Source organism: Simochromis diagramma, unplaced genomic scaffold (genome assembly GCF_900408965.1).
Source record: "Simochromis diagramma unplaced genomic scaffold, fSimDia1.1 OVJJ01000343.1, whole genome shotgun sequence".
NCBI classification, from domain to species: domain Eukaryota; kingdom Metazoa; phylum Chordata; class Actinopteri; order Cichliformes; family Cichlidae; genus Simochromis; species Simochromis diagramma.
This window is the reverse complement of record NW_024386831.1, coordinates 13,431,871-13,457,693: the sequence shown is the minus strand read 5'-3', so window position 1 is coordinate 13,457,693 and position 25,823 is coordinate 13,431,871. Positions and strand designations below refer to the sequence as shown.

At 39.7% G+C, this 25,823-nt stretch overlaps 1 protein-coding gene across 1 annotated transcript; it reads right to left on the bottom strand.

The window, feature by feature from the left end:
• Positions 1 to 820: 820 nt before the first annotated feature.
• On the bottom strand, positions 821 to 25,823 carry kcnj3a (potassium inwardly rectifying channel subfamily J member 3a). Its single transcript, XM_040028017.1, has 3 exons — positions 24,247 to 25,823; positions 23,032 to 23,248; positions 821 to 2,682 (listed from the first exon to the last, which is right to left on the bottom strand). The coding sequence occupies exons 1-3, from the start codon at positions 24,922 to 24,924 to the stop codon at positions 2,087 to 2,089; spliced, it is 1,491 nt and encodes a 496-aa protein (XP_039883951.1). The 5' UTR covers positions 24,925 to 25,823; the 3' UTR covers positions 821 to 2,086.

Sequence of the window (25,823 nt, the reverse complement as noted above, 5' to 3'; positions counted from 1 at the left end):
AATTATGTCCCTACCATCTGAGTGTTGCTGCTGAATCTTAAAGAAGTCCAGTCGCTTTTCTTTCCTTAGATTACCATGACCTGGATGACTGAGAACCTTCGCAGACAATCATCACATCAGTTTTCTATTGTCCAATTTTGGTGTGAATTCTAACCTCAGTTTTCTGTTCTTAGCTGACAGGAGTGAGACTTGGTGTGGTCTTCTGCTGCTGTAGCCCATCTGCTTCAAGGTTTGTTGGACTGTGCATTCAGAAAATGCTCTTCTGCATACTTTGGTTTTAGTGAGTGGTTATTTGAGTTGCTGTTGCTTTCCTTTGAGCTTTAACCAGTCTGGCCATTCTCCTTTGACCTCTCGCATCAACATGGTATTTTCACCTGGAAAACTGCCACTCAGTATTTTCTCTTTTATGGGACCATAACCCTAGAGATAGCTGAGTGGGAAAATCCAAGTACAAACATCATGCCACATTCAAAGTCTTGTCAAAGTTTCGTCAAAGTTCGAAGTCACTGCATTCTGATGCAAAGTTAAAATTTCAGCACGTTGTTTTGATCATTTCGAAGAACATTTGGGTGCATTTTGCTGCCATGCGATTGGCAGATTAGACATTTGTAGTCGAATAGTTGTACCTAATGAAGTGGCCAGTGAGTGTACACAGCTTTGGGTAATTCACATGGCAGTAGATGCAGCCACACAGGTCAGCTATTAACAGTAACGAAACAATGGTGTTGGTCTTCCATCGTTTTGACCGCCCTTAACACGGTGACATTTTTTCACCAACTCAGTAAAGTATGCATTATATCAAGTCAAAGGAGCAAGATGCTCAACAGTTACTTTAGATCTTTATTCCTGAAGAGATTGGGTATCATACAATGTCTTTGATGCATTTAGAGAAAACCAGATTTCATGGCATGGATTCAGTCAACAGAATGAATATGGGGCTGTGGTAGACCCTGTGGCTATATAAAGATTATAGTCATTATAATATTATTGCTTTCATCACAGAGGAGGAATATTATGGGCCCCTAAAACAAAGGTTATGATTTTCTTATAGGCCCAGTAAATCTAAATAGTAACACCTAAGTTGAAATTCTAAAGGAGTGTCTTGTATGACCACACAGGCCTACTATAGATTGCATTCTGTTATATAATGAAAAAAGTGATTGCACAGTACTAGACTACTGCCCTAAGCAGTCAATTTAAAACAGAATGCCCATAAATAGGTTTTAATATCACAGGGTATAATATAATGATTGTTTTGTGCTTATCAGGAACAAATATTCAATCTTTCAACTTAAGTGTTACTTTAATAAGTGAAACTCATTGTGCCCAGTTCCGATAGGTCATATGAGGCTGATAATGCACTCTTACGTAAATGTAAAATGCATCATTTAGCAACATATTTTGTATTTGATCATCTAATAAATTCATAAAATCGCACATGGTAAAATAGTCTATATATGAAATGCCAAAAATACGGCTGTGAACAAACATGAAAATGGAAACAAGGTAATATAGTTAAGGCTAAACATCTTTGTCTATTACCTTTGTATAGCTAAGTCAATAAGAGAAGCATGCAGTTAACATAACATTGCCACGATTTTACATTAAACAACAAAAGCAATCAACTCAAAACAAATGTATGTGCCTGTCGTCACCACAAATTAGAACCATGTAATGTAGGTTTTCCATGTTGTAAATCATATGGCTTTGTGCAATTGTTCCACCGTCTGCAAATTCATTAATGAAATTCTTTTTGTAAAATAATATATCAATAAATGTCATGCCAGAAATTATTTAGATTCTGTTCTACATGCGCTGTTTCTTACATGCCAGATTGTGCTAATTGTACATCATCCTTTAAAAAACAACCCAAAAAAAATCAGAGGTCTTTCATCAGAGCATGTACACTTACATCCAGAGACAAATGTGCTCAATTCCATCCCCACACTTTATATAAGGTTTTTGTGCACATATTCTACATTTCGTTTAATATAAGAATATTGTCCATTAATAAATTAGGAATAGTACAAGGACTTCAGTTAGGGAAATAAAAGTGGATGGCATAATTTAAAATATGTTGCCTGCTTTATGTAAAGCGATCTGAATTCATCTTTCTAAGTTTAGGCGGCAGGTGTCCGTCCATCCTGCCCGCCCCTCCTCCAGCCAGTCGCTGCAACTTTGGAGGTAGGTCCGCCACTGACTTACTGATGGGCTCTGTGCTGATCTTGGAGGCCTTCCCACCCTGCTTGTCGTCAGAAACGCCAGGAACAGAGCTGATTCGCTGCAACTTCATGGGCAGGTCGCCAAAGCTGTAAGTCATCTCTGAGGTGGTGGAGCTCATTCTTAGTAGCTTCTTAGGCAGGCCGTCCCGCCCTGTGATCTTCTGGAGCTTGGTAGGCAGCTTGGTGGTGCTGTCATTGTCCTCCAGGGTCTCCAAGCAGTCCAGAGAGCTGTTCTTCTCCCCGCTGTTGCAAAGGGATGGAGCCATGAGGGGCGAGGAGAGGAGCAGGGCCTCCTCCTGTTCCTTCACGCTGTAAGGAGGGGTGGGCACCTCGAATGTGGCATGAAACTGAGAGTAGTCCACTTTAAAGAAACCTTCTTCCAAAGATATGACCGGGAAAAAGCGATGTCCCCACAGAACCTCGTCCTCGGTGTACGATGTCCTCGCTTGGCAGGTCATTCCTGTGACGAAAAGACAGAAGACCCTTTAAGTTTCACAAATTATGTGTCACTGACTTATAACAGTACAGTTAACCCCAAAAATTTAAATATGAAATATTTCAAGACTCCACTATTATACAGCAGAGCCCTGATTTAATTATGTGCTTGGCACTCTTCCATAAGAGCCAATATGTTATTCACCAGAGCTATTTTTAGATGACAAAGCAAACAATATTGCAAACAAAACTGCCTCAATGATTAAGCATTTACTGTATTACAGAGCCAGCTGCCTAAATAAAAAGCTTAATTGATTTTCCCTTCCTAAATGTGATGTTTATGAGCAATTTCCAGGCTAACATGAACATTAATTAAAAGTATAGTTGAGTAATTGGCCGCACGTGTTTTATAAGAATGAAAAAATAATAATTACAAAAGTCCAATTTTAATTAAAAATGATGATTAGTAAGGAACTTCCACTGCACCTGTCATGTATTCAAAGAGTACAGTGCATATTAATATTACATTTACTCTTTGGTTTAGCATAGTCTTCACTTATGGCAGTCCAGTACAAAAATACAGAAAAAAAAGACCTCAAATCCACTCTTATTCTACTTAACAGCTCTGTCCACGCCTTAGCAACTACAACAGATAGAAGTAATATTTCTTTTTAAGACATTAAAGGGGAATCAGATGTTATGCAAAACACACATACACACACACACACATACAGACAAAAAATGTTCATTATCCTTTTTCATGACATTGTTAAGCCAAAACCAGCGTGACAATTTGGGTAAAAGTGCTCAATTCTGTCCTTTGGAGATTACAAATTAAACCACAATAGCCTTATTAGCATGTGTCTGGCTTGTGTGTGTACTTGTAACCATGCCTTGCAAATTTGGCACATGATAGCAGACTATTATACATTTGGAATAAATGTTCCCTCACTGGGGAATTAAAATCCTGCTTTAAAACTCCCCTCGCATCCTCAGAAACAAATTAATGCAATTAGAAAAATCCCAAGGTTTGAATTAAACAGCATTAAACATTTGTTTTCATCCAAAGTTACTGGATGCTTGTAAGTGATTACTCATCGTCATTATTCAGCAGTAGCTATCAAAGCCGTGTGTGCATTATGTCACACTCCCCTGCTTACAGGAAAGCCTTTTCTATCCCAGCATAGTTAACATTCCGCTGAATAAACAATTTTAATTTCTAGCTGAAAGTGAGTGCAGAAAAACTATAATTAGGTTTACATCTTGAACAAAATACTAAATTGGTTATATCACACAGCTGAATGGCTGGGACATTCATGTTAAAACTTGTTGAAATCCATCAGGAAATCAGCAACTGTGGTTCATAATTATCACACATTTTAATTACCAAACTAATATTGTTCTAGCAGCGACATTTGGGTCCAAACTAAGAGAAGCGCTTATTCACAGTGAGACACTGCTGCTGATTGCGAGGATGTCATCATCGAAACTAGCAGCATCTGCGATTCCGCCTGATTCCCAAGGTCATAAAATAATTCACTGATAACAGCTCTGTACACAATCACAGATGTGAACATCAAGTGCGTTTAGGGTATTCAGTGTATTACTTCTGCACTATTGCTTCAAAGTCCCCGAGCCTTTTGGGCATATACAAATGTGCTGCAGTGAATAAAGTGGGCAAAGCTAATGAGAACTGTAGGGCCAGAGCGATAGAGTTAAGCCTGAATGGAAATCTTATTGCATAGTGAACCTGTTAAATTTCCGCCAGCCAAAACACAGTCGCCATCAACAGGCGTGCAAACACCGATTGTGAGAAAATGCTGGTGGAAAATGCTTTCAGACTATAGCTTTTGACAGCTACTTAATCACCACCACAAATGAGCTGCACCTTCTTAATCAAACATGTCGCTCAGTGCTAATTGGACATTGATACTATATCTAAAAGACTACAACACTCTTTAGTTATTATTTTTTAAATCAAAGGAGTGAAAGGGGTTGCTACAGTAAAAACAAAATCCAAATAGCTTCATCTTACATCTATTAATAACACTATCGGCCCTGCAGATGGTGTAGGAGTTACTGTAAGACCTCTGTCTCTGGAAACCCATGAACCCTGCAGGCCTGGGGCCGAATCCCTGCTCAACCTGTTCCCCTTCCTCTCAACCCACTCAGCCCACTACGGCAGAAACCTCTCTGATGTCAATGATCTAATCCGCTGTATCATCCTTCAAGAACTAACAATAGCACCAGGCTTAATCAAGATCATTAATATAGATTTCAATTCCATACATTATTCAAGAACAGATACTTGAGCCATTGCACAATTGTAGACACTGTTGCATCAGATATGTACAGTTGTGTTGCTAAAGACCTGCTGTTCTGCAACGCCCACATTCATATGGCCACACCATAACAGACACAGCAGTGATGATGAACTGTGCACCTCGACTTTCAGTAAGGCCAAGACACTGCAAATTTGTATGGAAATTTAAACATTATGCTGTGTATATCGAAGTTTCGTATCAGTTAGAGAGGCACCCGTAGATCGAGTAACAGAGTGCAGTTACACAGCCTAAAATAGCAGCAGCAAGAAACCATAAAACCTCATTTAGATATTTTTTTTACAGTTACTATGTATCATTGCTAAAAATAGAAATCTACTCAAATGAGAATGCCCATATCGGATTGTACAATGTATTACTGGTAAAGCCTTATGTAACTCTTAAACACACGCCTGCCCAGAACCCAGCGTTTCTATGGAAACAAAACTGTAGAAATGTGTGCATGTGACAGCCATAAAGCTTTTTCTCTGCTTAGTTTGGTCAAAAGTAACAGTGACACAACACAAAAGTCTCTCAACAGCTGAAAAAAAAAAAATGCACAACCCAACTGCTCAGAATGGATTTTCCATTGAGGACGGGCACAGATCCTCAATATGGCTCCCGAGCCAGACCAAAATAGTTTTATTGTCACTGAAATGTGACCTTTTACAACACAAAACCACACAGCTCAAAAGTGTCTGCCTTTTGGTGAAGTGGGGAAAACATATATTCTGGTGACATCTCATCAGCGAAGCCCAAAACTCATAATACAAATGTCATTTTTAATAAAGCGCAGAGCAATTTTCTCATCCCCTTTCATCCATCACTCGGGCGGAATATTGCACTGTTTCCCTCGGATGATCTTTGCGGCACGCACGTTCTGTATCACACGAATGGGTCATAAATGCACGCGAAGCAGTGGTTAAAAAAAAAAAAAAAAAAGAACACAACAAGCAAACACACAAAAATAAACATGTCTGTTGTGCTCTGTGCTGCTGGGAACAACAGCAGGACGTCACAGCAGAGAGGGGGAGAAAAAACACCTCTGATATGTGGTGTACAGTGTTGTCACTGAAACTTAGGTTTATTGATGTTACCAACACCTCTATGTCAAAAAAGTGAAAGCTAAAATAATTTTGTAGTCACGGTTTTTATACTGTATGCTTGATACAGTATAGGCTTCCCAGTTATACTGAGTTGGTACCACTGGAACTACGCTACATGGATTTTTAACCACTTCTGGGAAATTCAAATTCTTTTTATTCACCCCATCACTTCAAAAAGTTGCAGTTAACATCCATGGCTGTCCTGATTAAAATATTATCTTTTCTTATTAAAATATGTACATTGTGAGAGAAATTTATAGGTGGATATCAAATATTATAGCCACCATTTCAGCATCTGCGAAAATGTAAAAATAAATTGTCACAATCTCCCCTTCTGTTTCTGAGTTATAGCATTTAATAATGGTGAGAAAAGATCATCGCGCCACAATGAAGTTGATAAATTTCACTTATTCACTTCACTATTTCATCCGATCAAACATTTATGTGTAATTATTTCAGTTTCACATTTACAGCCCAAAAGTTGTTTTGTGAAATGTCGTTAGCATCGAGGCATAAAAACGATGTGCTGTAACAATAATTTAACCTACCTCTATGAGTCATGACAGAAAAAACAGAAAATCAACATAATGTTTGAAATTTATTAATCCAAAAATCACTAAAACAGCGCTTTCCAGCTTTTCCAGTATTTAGATTTTTCTTTCTTTTTATGAATTTTTATGATTAAAAAAAATAATTTGAATATGTAGAATTTTTTTAACTGTCTTTTGAGGAGACACAATGACTGACAGATTTATTAATTACACTAATAATCATAATAATAAATCAACCTGTGGTCAGTTTCATTCATTCTTCAGTTCATGTAAACAGAAAACCGTCAGGTTTCACCAACTCTGTTAAAGAAAAGAGAAGCCAGAAGAAAAGTGGGGAAAAAAACATCACTGGAATCAGTAAAGAGGCAATTCCTCATTCAGCCCATTAGGAGAGAAATTTGTAACTGTGTGGATCCATTACACTTCTAATTTCAGTAAATCGTTATCTGTTCCCCTCTGTGACTCTGTATAAGGCAATACCAGTATATTTCAAATCCTCTGTGGAGTGGCTCTTCTCTATAAAGTGCTCCACAATAAGAGATTCTGAACACCCCTCTTACAGATTCTCTGGAAGACAAATCAGGGTCTTTTGGCTGTTTTATCAACAATACACAAGTTTCACAGAGGAAGACCTCTCTGTTATCAACTTACAACATCTTAAAAAATGTATCTCTCCTTTTGTCTGATTTTTTTGGTGTGTGTGTGTCGATAATGCTGTTGCAAATTACTGAACCACCTCAAAGGCACTTATGCTGGCAGGTAACATATGGGGGAAGAGGGTAGACTCGGATCAAATTATTATCTGCTTTCAGTCCCTCAATTAACCTAAGTGAGTGGTACAAGAAGTGCAAAGTCCTTCAGTAAAAGTAGCCGTTCGACTAAAGACAAATACAACAGTAGAAGCAAAAGTCCCACATTGAACACCGAGCATCAAAACGCAGACAAAGTTAACGTCTGACTGCTGAACATAGTAAACTAAGCTAAAGATGATTTAGATTTTCCATCTCCACAGCTGTGAACTGATGTCATTGTTGGTAACATAATGAGTCCATCTATTACATGCTTTAATTCTTACTTTATTATGTATCGCTGAAACAGGGGTAAAAACTGCGTCTCTCTTCAGTTTTGATTGACAGTCTTTCAGATAAGAATCATTTCCCGTTTTACCTCGACATCCCAGTATATTGGTTTTTGGGGAAAAAAAATCTGAAAGTTAAAGTAAAAGTCACAGATATTACTTAGCGCTGACTTTTATTGCACAGCTTTTTAAGAAAGATTATACATTCCCAAATCATTGCAACATTTAAACCAGCATTATTACCTGTGAACTTTTTAAAAAACATTTTAAGGATCTCTCTAGTCATAAAAGTATGCCTACATTGCACAGTCTGTGTGATATATGGTATTTTGGGGCCTAAATTGATCTTAACGCTGCCAAAGTATGAAACCCCGTCAGAAGCCCCCCCCCCCCCTCAGAACAGGACTCACATGATATGTAATATTCATGTAACAGCATGAATAACATTTGAATAATCCTCTGCTGAACTCAGGAATGTTGCACAGATATAAAAATGCAGCTCATTAAAAGTAGATTTCAGAGAGGAGAGAACATGGAAAACAGAACGAGCATGCAGATCTTCTTTTGTCATCTCAGCAACAACCATGTTTGAAAATCAACTCACAGGTATTTTGCTAAACCCTGAGGAAATTATTAGAGAGCAGTGAGATGTAGAGACTGCCTGTGCCCTATCTGCACCATATTTAAAATATTTCACCGACTGACTCCACAATGGAATGAAAAAAAGAAGAACAGGAAATTGCGTCAAGAATAAGCTTTGAGATTTAGGTGCCCAGAAAGCCACCTCAGCTTGAGACTCTAAATAAATGCACTTTTGTGATAAGACAGAGCTAGCTTCTTCTCTGGGCTAACAAAGTAAAGCAGAGTGACAGCAAAGATAAAATGGGTTCTTTGGTGACTGGAACAGAAAAGCACTGTAAACTCAGAGGCAGCCTGCCAGTGTTTCTTGATAGTAGCTGAAAAAAAAAAAAACAAGTGGTATTCACAGACACGACGGTCTAAAAGAAGCTTATCCAGGCTGGAAAAGCTGCAGGATCATATCCGTTTGGTACTCGGCTCCGTAAAATTCACCGCTGCAAATCTGCACTTGACACACTGAGGACAGAGTAGAGTCAAGGGGCAGACGTGAGAGCAGAGGCCTATTAATTTCAGCTCTGTCAAATTATCTAGGCAGAGTCTCGATCTAGATTTTCAAATAAATAAATCAGAGCTATTGTATGATTAAACAACCCACAGCCACCCGGCAAACGACACTCAAAATTGACGGCTATGTGAAAATGAAGGTTTATTCAAATGACTTCTCATCTGAGTGCTAGTCAGAAGAAGAAAAAAAAAGGGAAGGTGGGTGTCAAAGAGTTCTTCGCAACCTCATATTTAGTGACAAAATCACAAATAACCTCCTTATCCCTCGCTCACTCTCTGTCTGGCTCTCCCTTTCGCTCAGTCACTCAAATGGTTCTACACACACACACACAAACACCAGCGCAGTGCTGTCAGCAAAGTCCCCTGACAGTCTATCACGGCTGTGGAAACAGCTCAAGTGTTATGTATGAGAAAAACGCTAGCAAAAACAAGCATGAGAATCTGGACATTGCACACACACGGTCACACAACATTATTCAAGATTCAGCCTTTTATCTGTGCGCCGCTCCTGTCAAACATTTGCTGCAGCCGAGGCTATCCGCATCACGTCTTTGTCTGCAACACGCGATTACGAGGTATAACAATTAATTCATAATAACTGCTCTGTTCTTCAATTAAATCAGGGAGGAGCATTCCCCTGTCTGTATTAGGTCATGAAAAACTGAAGAATATCAGAGGATGATGACGATGGATGCCATATCTGCTTGCTGAAGAAAGAGAAGTGCAGCTCACAGGTCTGAATAACATGTTTTTAGTTTGTCACAGCTATTTTTTTTGTAAAATTTGACTCTAGTATTAAATTTTTCCTGCAACACAATAAAATTTCTTATTTGATAGTGATAGTGATAGTGCTATTGCGGCCACAAGTCCTGATCAGCTGTTTCTATGGTGACCACAATCAACTGGTAAACTGTAGAGAAATCCAGAAGCATTCAGTGACCTGTTTTTCACAGTTGGACTTTTCAAGGATGCAAATAAGTCCCCTCCCTTCATTAAATACTGTTTTAGTGCGTAATCCCTTTGTGAAGATGGCTTCAAGTTGCTTGCAGCTCTCAGATTCTATTCCAGCCCCACAGCGCGGGGCTCAGCAATGAGAACAAGAAGGAAGCTGATGGAGGGAAAAGGCAGGGGAAGTGCACTGCTATGGGGGAGGGGAGAGACTGGATGCTGTGGCAATTGCTTGAGTGTGGAGGCTGTTGGAAAGGGAAGGAAGGAAAAGGAATAGGAGCGGGGCTGCCAAGCATCTCCACGCAAGGTGGGGTGTCGGGCAGGCTACAGGAACATATGGCTGAGGGCCATTAACACAGCCAGAAGAGCGCATATTACCAAATGAAGGCAAAGCTGATACCGTCATAAAGGGACGCAGTTGAGCAAAATGCCAATCAATGGATTTCCTTTAGGCCAAAAAACCTTTATTGTTCATACAGGAGAAATCACACGGAGTAGGTGTCAACACCAGCTGAGAATATGAAAGATTTGCTTCTCATTATAAAGTATATTGAGTTCAGAAACGATCAGAAAGCCAATTTCTTTCCTTAAAACAGACTGAATGAGTGAAAGAAGCTATAATCTCATATTGATCGCCACTATTAAATCTTCTTAAGTCATGAAAAGGAGTTACAGCTAAGAGGGGGGCAGACAAAAGAGGGATTTTCAAGCCTTAAGAGATCTCGCTTGGATGGTATTAAAAGGAGTAAAGAATCTCTATTGTTTTTTTCAAGTTTGTCACTTGAGCTTGAGAGCGCATTATTCCAGTAAACTAAACCATGTCTGAGCGGCAAAAATAGAAAGAGACATCCCAGAGGAGGGCCTTGCAAGAAGACAAGCCTTCAGAACAACATGTTCATGGGGCTCTGTGTTTAGGCCTCGGGATTGATTCACCTGCACTTCAGGGACGGTCACAGCTTCGCAAATCAATGCTGCGAGTGCATCACAACCTTCTTTGGGGTGATAACCTCTTAAACAAGCATAACAACGTAACACTTGCCCTGAGTGTCTGTCCTCTATTATGGCTGGAGTCATGTCAATGTTGAGGTCTCCAGTTTGTGTTATTAATAAAAAAAAAAGAAAAAAAAGAAGTGTCCTCACAACAAAGTGGCACACGCATCTTCTGAGAGACAACATCTACTCAAACCAAGTCAGTTATTTCTCGCACTCGGAGTAGAGGCAAAAATTGAGGTACTGCTATTTCATCGTGCAGGTTCATTCCAGGTCTGCCACCACACCTCTTCTACCAGTGATTTATTGCCATCCAACAGAGACTTGACAAATCCCTAAAGACACAATTACCGTGCTCACCCCTTGGGATGGCAGCATCTGAAAGGGATAATGAATCCGGTATGTCATAGCTAGTTCGTTGCAATGTCCATTATGAGGGGTTCAGCCCCAGAGCAATTATTGTATGTGCAATAGCCATAAGATGTTAATCTTACACGTCTTCCTAGAATATCCTTGTTTACCTAAAATTTGCAATGCTAATGTCGCGATACGACATGAAGGAAACGCATTTGTGCAGAGCAGCAGTTGCTACAGGTGTTGGACAAAATACGTTGAACACATTTTACATATAACATAAGCAAATCAGCTTTGAAATAAATCTGTCCGATGCCTATAAAGCTTAGGCTACGAGATGCTCTGACTTCTTTCTATGATGAATATGAAGCTTCAGTTTTTCTTGTTGTTGTAATGGAGTGAAATATATTGCAAATAAAACCCAATTACCCAATCCAGTGCAACTACAGCATAATCTAGACTCAGACTTTAGCTGAACCAACACCTCTCTGACATTCTCATAAAATGAAACGGTTTGCTTCATAAAGTTAGTTCTTATTGTGGGACTAGTGTGACGCATTGCATTAAATTTATATAGAACTTTGTGATTCTGTGTCATTTCTTTTTTCTTTCTGGATGTGTCACAGCTACAGATCTTTGAAGTTATTCATTTCAAGTGAGAAATACATGCAAAACCTGATTCTTTACTCAGGTACAATAAAGCAGTTTACAGTAAAGTGGCTTTTGAAATACAGTACATAAATGAAAACACAATTGAATTCATTAAATATTAATGCAAAGTGAAGCTATACTGTAGGTAAAGTTTATATAGGAAAGTCTCATTGAAAATATTTAAACATAAAGCTGAAAGGCATCCAACACGTGGTTTATCTCCTCAGCTGCACAGGTGGATCTCTGCGGGGACAGACACCTCTCTCAGGAGCTCTCACCCCGAGCACGTTAGATTTAATTGGAAAGCCTTGCTCTCACCTGAGCTGCGACTCTCAACTTCTCCACCGAACCCACTTTAACCCTTTGACCCGCAGGCCCGAGACAGGGAGCATGACACTGAGATGAGAGGACATGCTCTCGCTTCAATGACTCAAAATGAATTATGGTCAGCTCCTCTGATCTTTCACAGCTGGCTCATAAACGGGGTTTGCGTCTGTAACTGACGTCAGGTGACCCCAGACCTCCGGGGCAATGGCCTCTTGCTCATATGAATGAAACTGTGAGGCCTCTGGCGTAAAAGAAAGGTCTCAGTGTTCATTTCAATTACTGCTGCTGATGATGATAAAGCACAGATCAAGCCATGACATTGGCTGCTCTGTTAATCAGTGGCAATGAATGTTCCCAATTAATTATGCTGGCTGGCTTTACCACTAGACAGAGTCTACATCAAAGTGATTATTACTCTTAATTTCATTTTCCAAGTATGTGTATTTGTTGCACAACAACTTAATTGATGATATGACATTCGTATTATATAACTTAATAGTTTTTCCTCCACACAAATCAGTATTCATTGTTGTTTATTTACATAAAATGAGTGCCAAGCCTTTTTAATTCCTTTTTTATTACTGATTCCACAATCTGATGAGAAATCTCGAGCATCTGTTTATGTAGACGAATCCAAATGCTAATATTTTCTGCATCGTGTTTTAAAACTTTAACGCATGCCCAAACACAAACTTCATTTATAACAGACACACTGCTGTTCCAACAAACTGAAGGTAGAAGATTCATCATTCAGGGCTGATCTCTCCAGTCAGTATTTATACAGTATTTATGCATACAAAAGCACATGAATAAACATTAGTAGCTGCTCCAGTCTATAAGCAACCACCCCTGCCACCTACACTCATTTAACAAAAAATGAGCAGATAGCTGGGTTATTCTATTTTTTATTCCATAACAGTAATTCATGACAAATCTTTGTAGCAGTATGAAAAAGAGGGGGCCGAAAGAAACCTTTGCAAACAATCCAAATCAATGCACAACTTAATCGATGAAAAGAGAGTGCTTTTGATGTTTTACCCATAATTTCCTTCATTATCGGCCTCAGAACCAAATCAAGAGATGAAGCGTGATTCAGTGTTTCATGTACGACACAGAGGAAAATCATTTCGAAACACTGAGATCATTAGTTAGTGCAGTAAGCTGAATGCGTTTGTGCCCGCGGTACAAAAGTGATGCGTCACCAGAAGAATGAAGCAAAATCTGAGTGAAAACTGAGAAGAAGAAAAAAAGTAATCCAACCAACTAAATGACGTCTAAGAGCGCTGAGTTCATCATGAAGTATAAATCCTGAAGAACCTTGGCAACTGTGCTTAAAAACATTTCTAAATATGACTTATATGCAGCACTCTATGAATTTCGCAACAAGTATAATGATCACACTCCACACATTTGCATGAAAGTCACATCTCTCTGAAAAGATAAAGAGTTTATGCTGATGATACACTTTATGCTCATGAATCACTGCTTTTCATAGCCGATGAGTGAATTTAGAAACACTTTTCAGAGGTTTGCGAAGATTTCAACACTGTTTTGCCGCCATGTTAGACTGAAAACATAATACAAAATTTCAGGGACAGACTAATGTGCTGACTTTCACTTCTGTAATGAAAATGAGGCCCCACGAAATAAATCATTAGCTTGTTTATCGTTATTTATTACGTCTCTAATCTGAAAAGTGCATGGTCTTAAATTACATAGATGCACATTAGCTCCATGGGAAAGAAAAAAACACAGCATTCGCACAGGAGCACTGTGGAAATCATGAAATACATTTATTTGCAACACACTAATGAGTTTCATGGCTACAGCAACCTAAACGTCTGTTACTGGCAGCTACAGTTTATTTTGAGCTCTCAAGATTCACCTCCACTAAAGAACAGATTGCCTCTGGCTCGGTATTTAAGCCTTCGTAGTGCTGAGCAGCATTACTGGTGTTAATGGGACACTTATCTAAACTTCTGATGTATTTTAAGACTGCATGTAGTAGTTGTGATTCATCTGGCAAGTCAAACTCAGGTCACCATCCGCGCTGCAGCAGAACAGTGAAAATGACCTGCAGCGCTATTAATATGTCATTATATCACAATTTGTTTCTATTTTTCTGACATTCAAGATCAACTTTTTTATATATATTTAGAACAATACTTGTCATTTGCTGTGCTGCACAACAGCAGACGTGCGGCATGTCATACCAGGAAAAAAGTGTGACTGCATTGTATTTAGGTGGGCTGGGTTTGGGGCCCTGCTATTGTGTATGCTGGCTGCCTGGTATGAGATAAACTGTTGCCCATGAAGAGTATGATTTCAATCAATATGGGTGATTCAAGGTATTATATGGTAAAAGATAACGGGAGTCATACTGGAAATCACGTCAAAAAGAAAAATAACAGGGTTAGCTATCAGATTTTTTTAAAAGCAGCTCTGTACATTCATATTCTGTCTGGTGCCTGTATTATACTCTGATGCCTATACTTGTTTAGCACAAATACAGTGGGGCAAAAAAGTATTTAGTCAGCCACCGATTGTGCAAGTTCCCCCACCTAAAATGATGACAGAGGTCAGTAATTTGCACCAGAGGTACACTTCAACTGTGAGAGACAGAATGTGAAAAAAAAATCCATGAATTCACATGGTAGGATTTGTAAAGAATTTATTCGTAAATCAGGGTGGAAAATAAGTATTTGGTCAATAACAAAAATACAACTCAATACTTTGTAACATAACCTTTGTTGGCAATAACAGAGGTCAAACGTTTACTATAGGTCTTTACCAGGTTTGCACACACAGTAGCTGGTATTTTGGCCCATTCCTCCATGCAGATCTTCTCGAGAGCAGTGATGTTTTGGGGCTGTCGCCGAGCAACACGGACTCTCAACTCCCGCCACAGATTTTCTATGGGGCTGAGGTCTGGAGACTGGCTAGGCCACTCCAGGACTTTCAAATGCTTCTTACGGAGCCACTCCTTTGTTGCCCGGGCGGTGTGTTTTGGATCATTGTCATGTTGGAAGACCCAGCCTCGTTTCATCTTCAAAGTTCTCACTGATGGAAGGAGGTTTTGGCTCAAAATCTCACGATACATGGCCCCATTCATTCTGTCCTTAACACGGATCAGTCGTCCTGTCCCCTTGGCAGAAAAACAGCCCCATAGCATGATGTTTCCACCCCCATGCTTCACAGTAGGTATGGTGTTCTTGGGATGCAACTCAATATTCTTCTTCCTCCAAACACGACGAGTTGAGTTTATACCAAAAAGTTCTACTTTGGTTTCATCTGACCACATGACATTCTCCCAATCCTCTGCTGTATCATCCATGTGCTCTCTGGCAAACTTCAGACGGGCCTGGACATGCACTGGCTTCAGCAGCGGAACACGTCTGGCACTGCGGGATTTGATTCCCTGCCGTTGTAGTGTGTTACTGATGGTGACCTTTGTTACTTTGGTTCCAGCTCTCTGCAGGTCATTCACCAGGTCCCCCCGTGTGGTTCTGGGATCTTTGCTCACCGTTCTCATGATCATTTTGACCCCACGGGATGAGATCTTGCGTGGAGCCCCAGATCGAGGGAGATTATCAGTGGTCTTGTATGTCTTCCATTTTCTGATGATTGCTCCCACAGTTGATTTTTTCACACCAAGCTGCTTGCCTATTGTAGATTCACTCTTCCCAGTCTGGTGCAGGTCTACAATACTTTTCCTGGTGTCCTTCGAAAGCTCTTTGGTCTTGGCCATGGCGGAGTTTGGAGTCTGACTGTTTGAGGCTGTGGACAGGTGTCTTTTATACAGATGATGAGTTCAAACAGGTGCCATTCATACAGGTAACGAGTGGGGGACAGAAAAGCTTCTTACAGAAGACGTTACAGGTCTGTGAGAGCCAGAGATTTTCCTTGTTTGAGGTGACTAAATACTTATTTTCCACCCTAATTTACGAATAAATTCTTTACAAATCCTACCATGTGAATTCATGGATTTTTTTTTCACATTCTGTCTCTCACAGTTGAAGTGTACCTCTGGTGCAAATTACTGACCTCTGTCATCATTTTAAGTGGGGGAACTTGCACAATCGGTGGCTGACTAAATACTTTTTTGCCCCACTGTAGTAAATGAGCTGGTTCTTTTATAGCACGTTTCCACTTGCTCTACTTTCCTATCTAGCATTCACACACACTTCAATGAAAGCACTGGAGAGCAACTTCAGTTCAGTATCTTGCCCAAGGATACTTCAGCATGCAGACTGGAGCAGTCTGGGATTGAACACCAACCTTCTGAGTTGTAGTTGACCTGCTCTACCTCCTGAGCTACAGCCATCCCAGTCCCAGCCTGTAGAAACTACATTTATGTAAAACTAACGTGAATTATTTTCTTGAAAAATATGTTCTTTCTGACCTGTGATTATATGTGACACTCATTTAAAACACATAAACAGATTTTTCAAGAAAGGGCTGGTTCAGTTCTGCACCTCATCTTGAAGGTAATTTAAGTGGATGGTTGAGTGGAAGGATTCAAAGTGAAGGGCTTTGACACTAGAGTTTGCATCCTGCATATCTTGTTGTTCAAGCCACTTTAAAATTATTCTGTATGAAAGCAAAACCACGATCTTTCCTCACATTCAATTAATCCCAATGAGTGGTTGCACGTTCATCAAACTATACAGCCCGTACTGCAGACTAGGAGCATGCCTTGCAAGTTAACAATTTGCAGATGTTTTAACGAAAGTCTCCAAAATGCATTTATAGAAAACAATCAGAGTATCTTTGTTTATTTATTTTTAACTAATTTCATATTTGAGGTAAGTTCATAAGTAGAATATTTTCTGTCATTTCATTTCCTCCTCATGCAATTCCTTTTAATTGAGTTTTATGCATATATTGCTGCTTCACAATAACAGTCATGTCAAGGTGTTTAATATCATAAGGTAAGTCCCTGCCCAACTAGAGCTAAACTCTAAGGGATGAGCCTGTATGATCAAGCACTTGGCAACTGTGGGAAGGAAGAACTCCATTTTAACATAAAAAAAAAACCCTCTAATAGAACCAGGCTCAGGGATGGGCAGCCATCTACTTCAAGAAACAAAAATGAGAGCACAGAGATACAGAGTCAAACATTAATGCCGGGAGAGAGAAGACAACATTAAACGCAAAAGTCCAAAGGTGGTGTAGAAACACATGAGTGAAAAATGGTGACAGAAGAAGGAAGGTTCAGGGCATCATGGGAAGTCCCCGACAGAGCCTATTGCAGTGTAATTAAGCCATGATTTAGGGTGACCTGATCCAGCCCTAACTATAAAAGGGAAAGTTTTAAGTCAAATCTTAAAAGTAGAGAGGCTGTCCATTTCCCAAATTCATACTGAGCCAGTTCTTCACAGAAAATGAGAGGAACTTTGTAGCTGAAGGCCTTACCTCCTATTCTACTTTGAGAATGTCTGAAAACCACAAGCCTGCAATCTGAGAGCAAAGTGTTCTATGGTGGGGTGTTATTGAGAATGATTTCAAATTCAGTTAGATAGGTCATACAAAATGCCTGAGCCAGGCATAGGTAGATGATAAATGACAAAGAAAACATTTTTTATGTGTTTGTTTGTTTTTGATTGGATATATATGAGTAAAACACTCAAATGAATTATAACTCCTTTTAGGTCTTTGTAAGCTAACACGAAAGATTGCTGCCACTCCTCCTCCTGGGCGTGTACAGCATGCAGCTGTACACGTCATAACAAGTTAGACTGGGGAGGGGACCAGAAAAAACCCTCTATCTGACATGAGTCTGACATTGTTTTGGCAAAGTTATACAACATCTCTATATTAATTTCAGTGGCCATACTGGGCGTCATTACCGCCAATGTGAATTACAATTTTAGAAAATCTATTTTCTAATCTATTCAAATTTATTACAATTATAAATATATATTTTAACTCAAAAGTACATTTTTTAAATGTAATGTTGCTGAAACAACAAAATAATTTAAAATAAAAAAATCTATCTGATCGAGAAATCACTCATCTTTGGAAAAAAGAGTTTATTACAGATAAGATAAAAGCTATACTATTCGCTTCTTCTGGGGTATATTCTCAGCAGCATATATTAAACATATCAGGTCCCCATAAGGAGAATCATGTGCTAACGGCTGTCTAAATGACTCGGGTAAAGTTTGTAGCATGCGTGCTTGTTGTTTTTGTCTGCTTCCACTTGTCTTTGCACTAGGATGATGTCAGTGTAAATGTGCAGTCATATGCATTGTGTTCCCACTAGTGCTGTCAGCGTTAATCTCGTTAAAATGACATTAACGCCATAACGCCGCAAATCTCCGTTAACGAGTAACCGCGGATCGCCCTGTGCGTGGGGCTGGACGGCGTCAACACGTTAACAAGCTAACTGCGCTAACGCACTGGCGTGGCACGTCCAACATACTGTTTTACTTTCTAATGTCCATGACACGCTTACCATCAGGGTCATACTTCACATGAAAACCAAAATAGTTCCAAACGCCAGATCTGAATGTGGGTGGGAGAGGTTCAATTTCGGCTAGCGTTGAGGCAGCTGCCATGTTGCAACTAGCTTAGCTTCAGCTTGCGCTGCGCTCAGTGGATCTGCGCAGATCTGCGCAGATCTGTGCAGATCAGTGCAGCCTAGGCGGAGTAGTCGAAGGCAGATCCACTGAGCTCTCAACACAGACAGCATCGTCAGAAGAAAAGTTGATAAAATAAATTAAAAATTTTGTATTGTTCGATACATACATGCGTACCGAACCGAAAGCACTGTATCAAATGGTTCAATACCGATACGAGTATTGTTGCACCCCTAATATATATATATATATATATATATTTTTTTTTTTTTTTTTTTCTCAGCAGGTGTGTCACCAAGTGGGGAAAATCAATTGTAGTTATATGGGCTATTCTTGCTGCCCTGTTTTCATCATCGCTTCTGTTTTCACACACTGTCATCCAAATTGTAAACTTACTACTTTTTTCCAATGATTTATCTGCCCACATTGTCCAAATCAATCTGTCCCTGTTCTTTTAATTCTTTGCGATCTGTCAATCTCCCTTTCGAGCTGTCCTGACACCCCTCGTCCCTGTCGCCACCTCTTTGAGGTTGTCCAGAGCACCTCATCCAAAGTCTCGTCACTCATCTGCTTACTCTGCCTTCATCTGAGACTCACTGAAAAGGACTTTAATTTTGCATATTCAAATTTTTTTGTGAAAATTCTTTTTTTGTTGATTCCATTATAAATAGTATACTGCTAACTAATTCTAGTAGTAAATAAAGAGAAAAAATAACGTGACCACTAATATCTTTGGTTATGAAAAAAGACAAAAAACGACAATCTGAAGCTTTATGTATATTTATATGTATTATCAGATAAATAAATTGAGACTGTAGGCAGGATGGGTTTGTTGCAGTCTTGCTATATTAACAGTTTCTATGAGACAAACTCTGAATGTAAACGGCCACTAGACCACTTGCCAGGATTGATCTGGGACTCATTAGACCCTACGTCCTCTGAAGGGTGTTCTCTGCTTTCTCTGTATTATTGCAGGGTCTTTATCTTTAAATATAACACACCTTGAGGAAACTGTTGTTGTGATTTGGTGCTATATAAATAAAATTGAATTGAAATGAATTGTGCAAATACTATTGTGTTCTGAGACAGCCTCAAAAAAGACAAAACAAAACAATACACGGGATGTATTAGTGCAGGATATGGTAGTCCTTTTTCTCACTACCCTAAATAGCTGGAATAACCCGTACATCTTGAGCCATTTAGGGGTTTTTTTGCTCAACCTTGCTAAATAAATTTTTTGCTTCACTGGCGACAGACAATAAATTTGACCTTCTAGCGGAAGTGATGTAGAAAAAATCAGAGCACGATTGGTCAGCGAGACACCTTGGAGACACATAACGACACATGACACAGGTCTATGGTGACTGAGCCATGCTTTTCACACCTAATTACTCTTCAGTCTGACTGTTCGAAATGCATCTTCACATCCAGTTTAAACAGAGTCTAGCATGCACAGAAAATGCTTAAGCATATAATAATCACTTTTTCCAGCAGACCCTACCTTATTGAAAGTGAGCAAATATTTCTGCCCTACAGTCTTAGTCTATCACAGACTGTGCATTTAATGTCAAATGTATAATCACATATGTACAAAATGTTATCATTACTCTAAAAGGACAAAATGCATTTGTATTTATTAAGCATTGGAGTTATACCAGAGTCGCAAACATCAGATATTAGCTGGTTTGTAGTCATTACTTGTTATCCACTCCTGCTGCAATAAATTCCTCCTCTTTGATCCAAGCACCTGTCAGGCCTGCAGTGCTCGAATAATGCTGAAATAACTAAGCCGGGTATTATTTTACAGAGATCCAGTAAGTAATAGGTGGATGAAGCACACACAGACACAGAGCCTGACGCGTACTGCTCTGTAGCCCATCACACTGCTAAAATTTCTTGCTGGGAAGTAAATTGGTGTGTGTTGCTTCTATTGATTGTTTGACATTATTCCTGTTAGCGCCATTAACTCATCTAAAACTTGTTACTACAAGCCTATGCTGTTTTTTTCTAAAGCTAGTCTGCTCTTCTGGCAGCATGCACAGTACATTAACTGCAATTTATCCTCTGGAGCACAACTGGTATTACTGCGGAAAAGAAAAAAGATAGGATGCCACGAGACAACCTACACGTCTCATCTGGAAGCTGTATCACATTGAGGCAGTGATTAAAAACACCTTAGGCTCTTGTTTAAAAGAGAAGAGGGTAGGCTTGTGCCTTTTTGCACAATGTAGGGGTTTTCTGAGGTTACAGCAAAATAGAACAATTCTGAGTTCCTTCACGCTCTTCTTTTCTTCTTTTGTGCGGAAAAAGAACTGACAAAATATTTTCGTGTGATCTAGAGGAACGAAAGGTTAGTGTGTCAAAAAGGGTACAGTGTTGTGTCTGTTATTATCTAATGGGAAGCCCAACAGCCCAGTGATGGCGAGGCTTTAATCTGGAGAGTATTTTAACTCATGTTCCAGACAGTGTTTTTCCACGCATAACAAGAGAGAGAGAAAAAAGAAAATAGTGGGGAGTTGGGCAGCTTCTTCACTAGTAAACACCAAGCCTCATAAATATTTCATCTTATTCTTTCTCTGCTGTATCACCTGTTCTGGAAAGCACTTTATGGAAGAGTAACGCCTCTGTGTGCTTTTCACATTTCAGAGGAGAGTCTCCTTGATGCCAGGTGGTGTCAACAACTGGAAATTAGATTCATGTTTAAAAAACATGTTTACCCAATTTATTACCAAAATGATTATATGATTCCTATACCATAAGAATATAAAAAATATCTAAGTTTAGGTGCAGTGCTGCAATCCTGAATACTTAAGGAGAGGTTGCCATGGAAACAGAGTTACACTGGCCAGAAATGAAAGCGTCTGAGGATTTAGACTTTCACTGTACATCAATTTTTAACTATAGATTGTTTCTACATCACCCTTCTCACCAACTTCACGTAACCGCAAGTGCTCCTCCATACAGACACTTCTGTGGAATACAAACGTGAGCACAACAATCCCCCCCAAAAAACACACGGATGATGCGATGACACATGCTTCAGCGACAGCGTAACGCTATAAATATCTGCAAATATAACAATGATGATTTTTATCGCATTGCTACACTGCAGATTTGCCGCACTTGCTTAAAACAGCGAGTTTTAGTTGTCTAGCCAAATGTGCGACAGTCACAAAAGATGTACAGTCACAGCAAGATGAAAGATTAAGATTTAGATCATTTTACACCAGATGTTTAGTGATTATTTATTTAATTTATAATGAGACATCCTCAATTTGTCTTTCACAGAATTAAGTCTGTACAGATGCTGCGTACTGGAATATATTAAAACATAATACAAACTGCAATATATTAACACAACTCAATAATGTGCAGCGCACTTTCATCTATGCAACATGCCAGTGAAATGACGAATCATAAATACTGCATGCCCTGAGCTGGAGGGTCACAGTGAGCTCAATCTTTGATACAACTGCAATAAATTGCTATCATGATTATCTATCAGGAATTGAATGTCTATGCTAATTACTGTCTGCAGTGTTGGCCTGCAAGCTTCCCTGTCACATCTCCATATGCTGTTTTCTCTGAACCAGCCTATTACAACTGCTCCTGTGTTCGCTCTGTAACACTGAGGGAGCTCGCCCCACTCTTACTATAGCAACTGTGTCAAATAAATCGTCGAATTTAAAATGACCACGGTGGAGAATTTTACTCGGGGCATTGCTCATCTTGTGGAAATGGAATTCCCCTAATTCTAAAGGGACCTTAGAAAGCAAATTATCATGCCCTCTGAGAACAGCGGCCAAGAGGTAAGAGCTGTTCAGGCACAAAGACGGAGGAATTGAATTTACTGCAGATGACAAAAAGAAAAGGTGTAAAACCAAAACGGTGACCTGCTAGAGCTTCAAGTGTTCTGCACTTAAGTGTGGTTTAAAATTCTGCCTAACTTCTCAAAGCACACAAGGTGTTAAAATTCATTTAAAGCCTGCAGACAAAATTAATCATCAGTGATTTATAAATGCCAACCACTTTCATTATTAGCAGCTCTGTGTGTTTGCCAGAGAAATAAAAATCAATGAATTGCAATCAAGAGGTCAATACCAAGTCCGTTTGGATGTCAACCATTAACACCTATGAAGAAGCTCAATATTATCCATTTCTGCTACAGAAACACATCAAAGTACTTTAGCACCATTAAAAAGACAATCCAACATACTCCTATACTGAAGATGTAGACTGCAGCTATGACTTGAAGTAAAACAGGCTACAGGCTGTCATTTTCACCACAGCAAGCCAACAAAAATGCATGTTTGCTCTTACTCACCTGTGGTCTCCACTATTCCTTCTAATATAACCACAATTTCAAACTGCTCTGTTTGCATGGACCTCTGGGAGAGGTCGTAGAAGGGGCTTTTGGTGTCAATCACATGGCAGATCGTGAGTGGTGAGACGAGAAAGAGCTGATCTGCTCCGGTGCTGAAACCCACGTCCAACTCCAGCTGATCCAGCGGAAGAAACTCGCCTTCGGGGGTCTGGCGAGACTAAAGAAGCATACAGAAAGTGACAGAGAACTCTTCAGTAGAGAGAAGGAAGGGGTAAGACAGCTATCCACAGCTTATCAAGAGCCTTTGTGTAAGCTTTTCACATTTTATATGCAATCAGATCCAACCAGTCTATCAGGAAAATTACTACAATTTTCTTAAATTAAGGCAAAAGAAGGACACATGCTCTGAGAATATCCATTTTAGCATAGATTGGAGGTGTCACTGACTCTTTACATGTGTAATTAAATAAACTGGATTCAGTTTGATCCACTTGATCAAAGTGGATTCACCTGCATTAAACTCACCTGCCGTGTCAGAATATGAAAACTAGACACAGGAGAAAGGCTTATTTGCCTCTATGGAAAAACAAACAAACAAAGCAAAGCAAAAAAGCAACTGTCATCATTTACTAACATGGGTGTTGTTGCAGTGTGGCGTATACGTATTTAATGTGATAGAAGCTGCAGGGTTTTTTGCAATGTTTCTGCTGTATTGTCAGCATGTATTGTCTGTTGTTATGGTAGTGGATGTACATTTATATTATGGAAAGTGTTTATGAAACAAAGCAGTAAAAGGCATGGGAAGTGACAAATAAGAATATTCTTGTGTAGATAAAAAGAACTCATGGACACACAATGTTATTACTAAGGTGCAGGCCGCTTGGAAAAAGTTGCCAAATTATTTTTACTGTTATTGTTCTTTTTGTAATTGTATTATAATTCCTGGAAACCATATGCCTTTTGTGTTTTGATTTAGGGTAGGTAATGATCTTCCTGGAGTTATGTCACAAATGTGGTGTAACGTGCATCCACTGCAGTCTATGAAATTTGGAAATACAAATGAGGATTTGTCCAACAGATGCCTCGCGGCTCTATGAACAGTTAGGAGTAGGCTTAAATGTCAGTGTGTAGGCCTTTCTGTATCAGTTTTCTAAACAATTCATGAGGTGAACTATGAGAAACACTGGGGACAAACCCAAAAGCATCATCACTCACTTTTAGCAATTTGCAGCGGATCTGTGCAGAGACCATATGGCTGTTACGCAGGTTCCCGACCCTGAACATGAGAGTTAGTTTTCCATCTCGCATAGAAATCGCCGCATGTTCACTGAACATCAAAGTCTCGGCCCTTTTCTTGGGCTGAGACATCTTGATAAACATGCAGCCGATCAAAAATGCATCGACGATCGATCCGAGGATCGACTGGAAAAGGAAGAGAATGATCCCCTCGGGGCATTTGTCTGTAATGTATCTGTAACCATATCCTATCGTGGCCTCGGTCTCTATGAAGAAGAGAAAGGCTGAGGGAAAGTTATAGACATTGGCCACACATGGAGTGTACTTATCATTGTGGGCTTTGTTGAGGTCTCCTCTGATGTACGCGATGAGCCACCACATAGAGGCCATGAAGAGCCAAGCGACTGTGTAGGTGAGGATGAAAATAAATAGATTCCAGCGCCATTTCAAATCTACTAGTGTTGTGAATAAGTCTGAGAGATATCTGCTGGTTTCACCACCCAGGTTCCCATGCTGGACGTTACATCGCCCGTTCTTGTCCACGAACCGCTGCCTCTTCTTCTTTTTCTCTGGGGGAGGCTGATTGAATCCAGACCCGCTAGATGAGGTGGTCACTACCTGATAATCGTCCCCAAATTTCTTTCGAAGTGCAGACATACTACGATGACAGCAGCGAAAGAAATAACAAATGATTCAATGTTTTTTTTTTCTTTTTCTTTTTTTAAAGTCTGGCTTTTAGTTGCTGCAGTCGTTAGTGCCCGTGCGCAATGTCTCCTTTTTGGGAAATAAGGCGATAAAAGTGCGATGTCTTCTCCCGAGTTAGACTTGCATCGTCCTCTTTCGCCACACACTACTGTTGCTACACTCTACAGCCATGAAATATCAATAATGGACGACCAGCTTACAAACCCCAAAGATAGAAGCCATATGAAAAAAATAAAATAAAATAAGCGACGCACAGGATAAGGTATCCAAACGCGCCAGTCGCAGTCCAGGTTTTAGAGGTTTATCAGTTGCAGCGTCGTGGATTACTCATCGCCAGTGAAGGTTGGGGGGCTATATCGACTTGTTCAAAACTGTACTCACGAAGTAAGTTTTCATAGGAAAGTTCAAAATCCTTAAGTGGTCTATAAAAGACAATTTTCTCTGCGTAATTAGTCTGTGGAAACGGTTTCCAAGATGAAAACGCTCTTTGCGCACTTGCGGCTGTGTTGGAGATAATTCGGTTTCCAGTCCTTCCTTTGCGATCTCTACACATAGAAGATAAATTGCGCCCAAGTATATGACTGTAAAAAATGACGAGCTGGAGGAAGAAAATCACTGTCCCACTGTCGTCATTTGCTGCTGCGCGCATCGACGCTGTTTGCTTGGTTCTTTTCGGGCACCTTTTCTCCTCTCTTAGAGAAATATCGACTGGATTCTCATAGTTCAGCGGCAGAGATCCACCAGATGCTCTTTTGGCTGCTTAAATCATTCTTTCCCTTCGATTTCCCTGTTCGGCTCCTGCGCACTTCCACGATTTCAGTGATGCACTCACTGTTGCCTAGTGGTACTAC

What these genes read in the sequence shown, in the direction of transcription:
- kcnj3a (XM_040028017.1), bottom strand. Translation starts at nt 24,924, where the DNA reads ATGTCTGCACTTCGAAAGAAATTTGGGGACGATTATCAGGTAGTGACC. An exon ending in TCCGCTGCAAATTGCTAAAA is followed by an intron (nt 23,249 to 24,246) that starts GTGAGTGATGAT and finishes ATGCTTCTTTAG; the next exon opens with TCTCGCCAGACCCCCGAAGG. An exon ending in AGGAATAGTGGAGACCACAG is followed by an intron (nt 2,683 to 23,031) that starts GTGAGTAAGAGC and finishes TTTTCGTCACAG; the next exon opens with GAATGACCTGCCAAGCGAGG.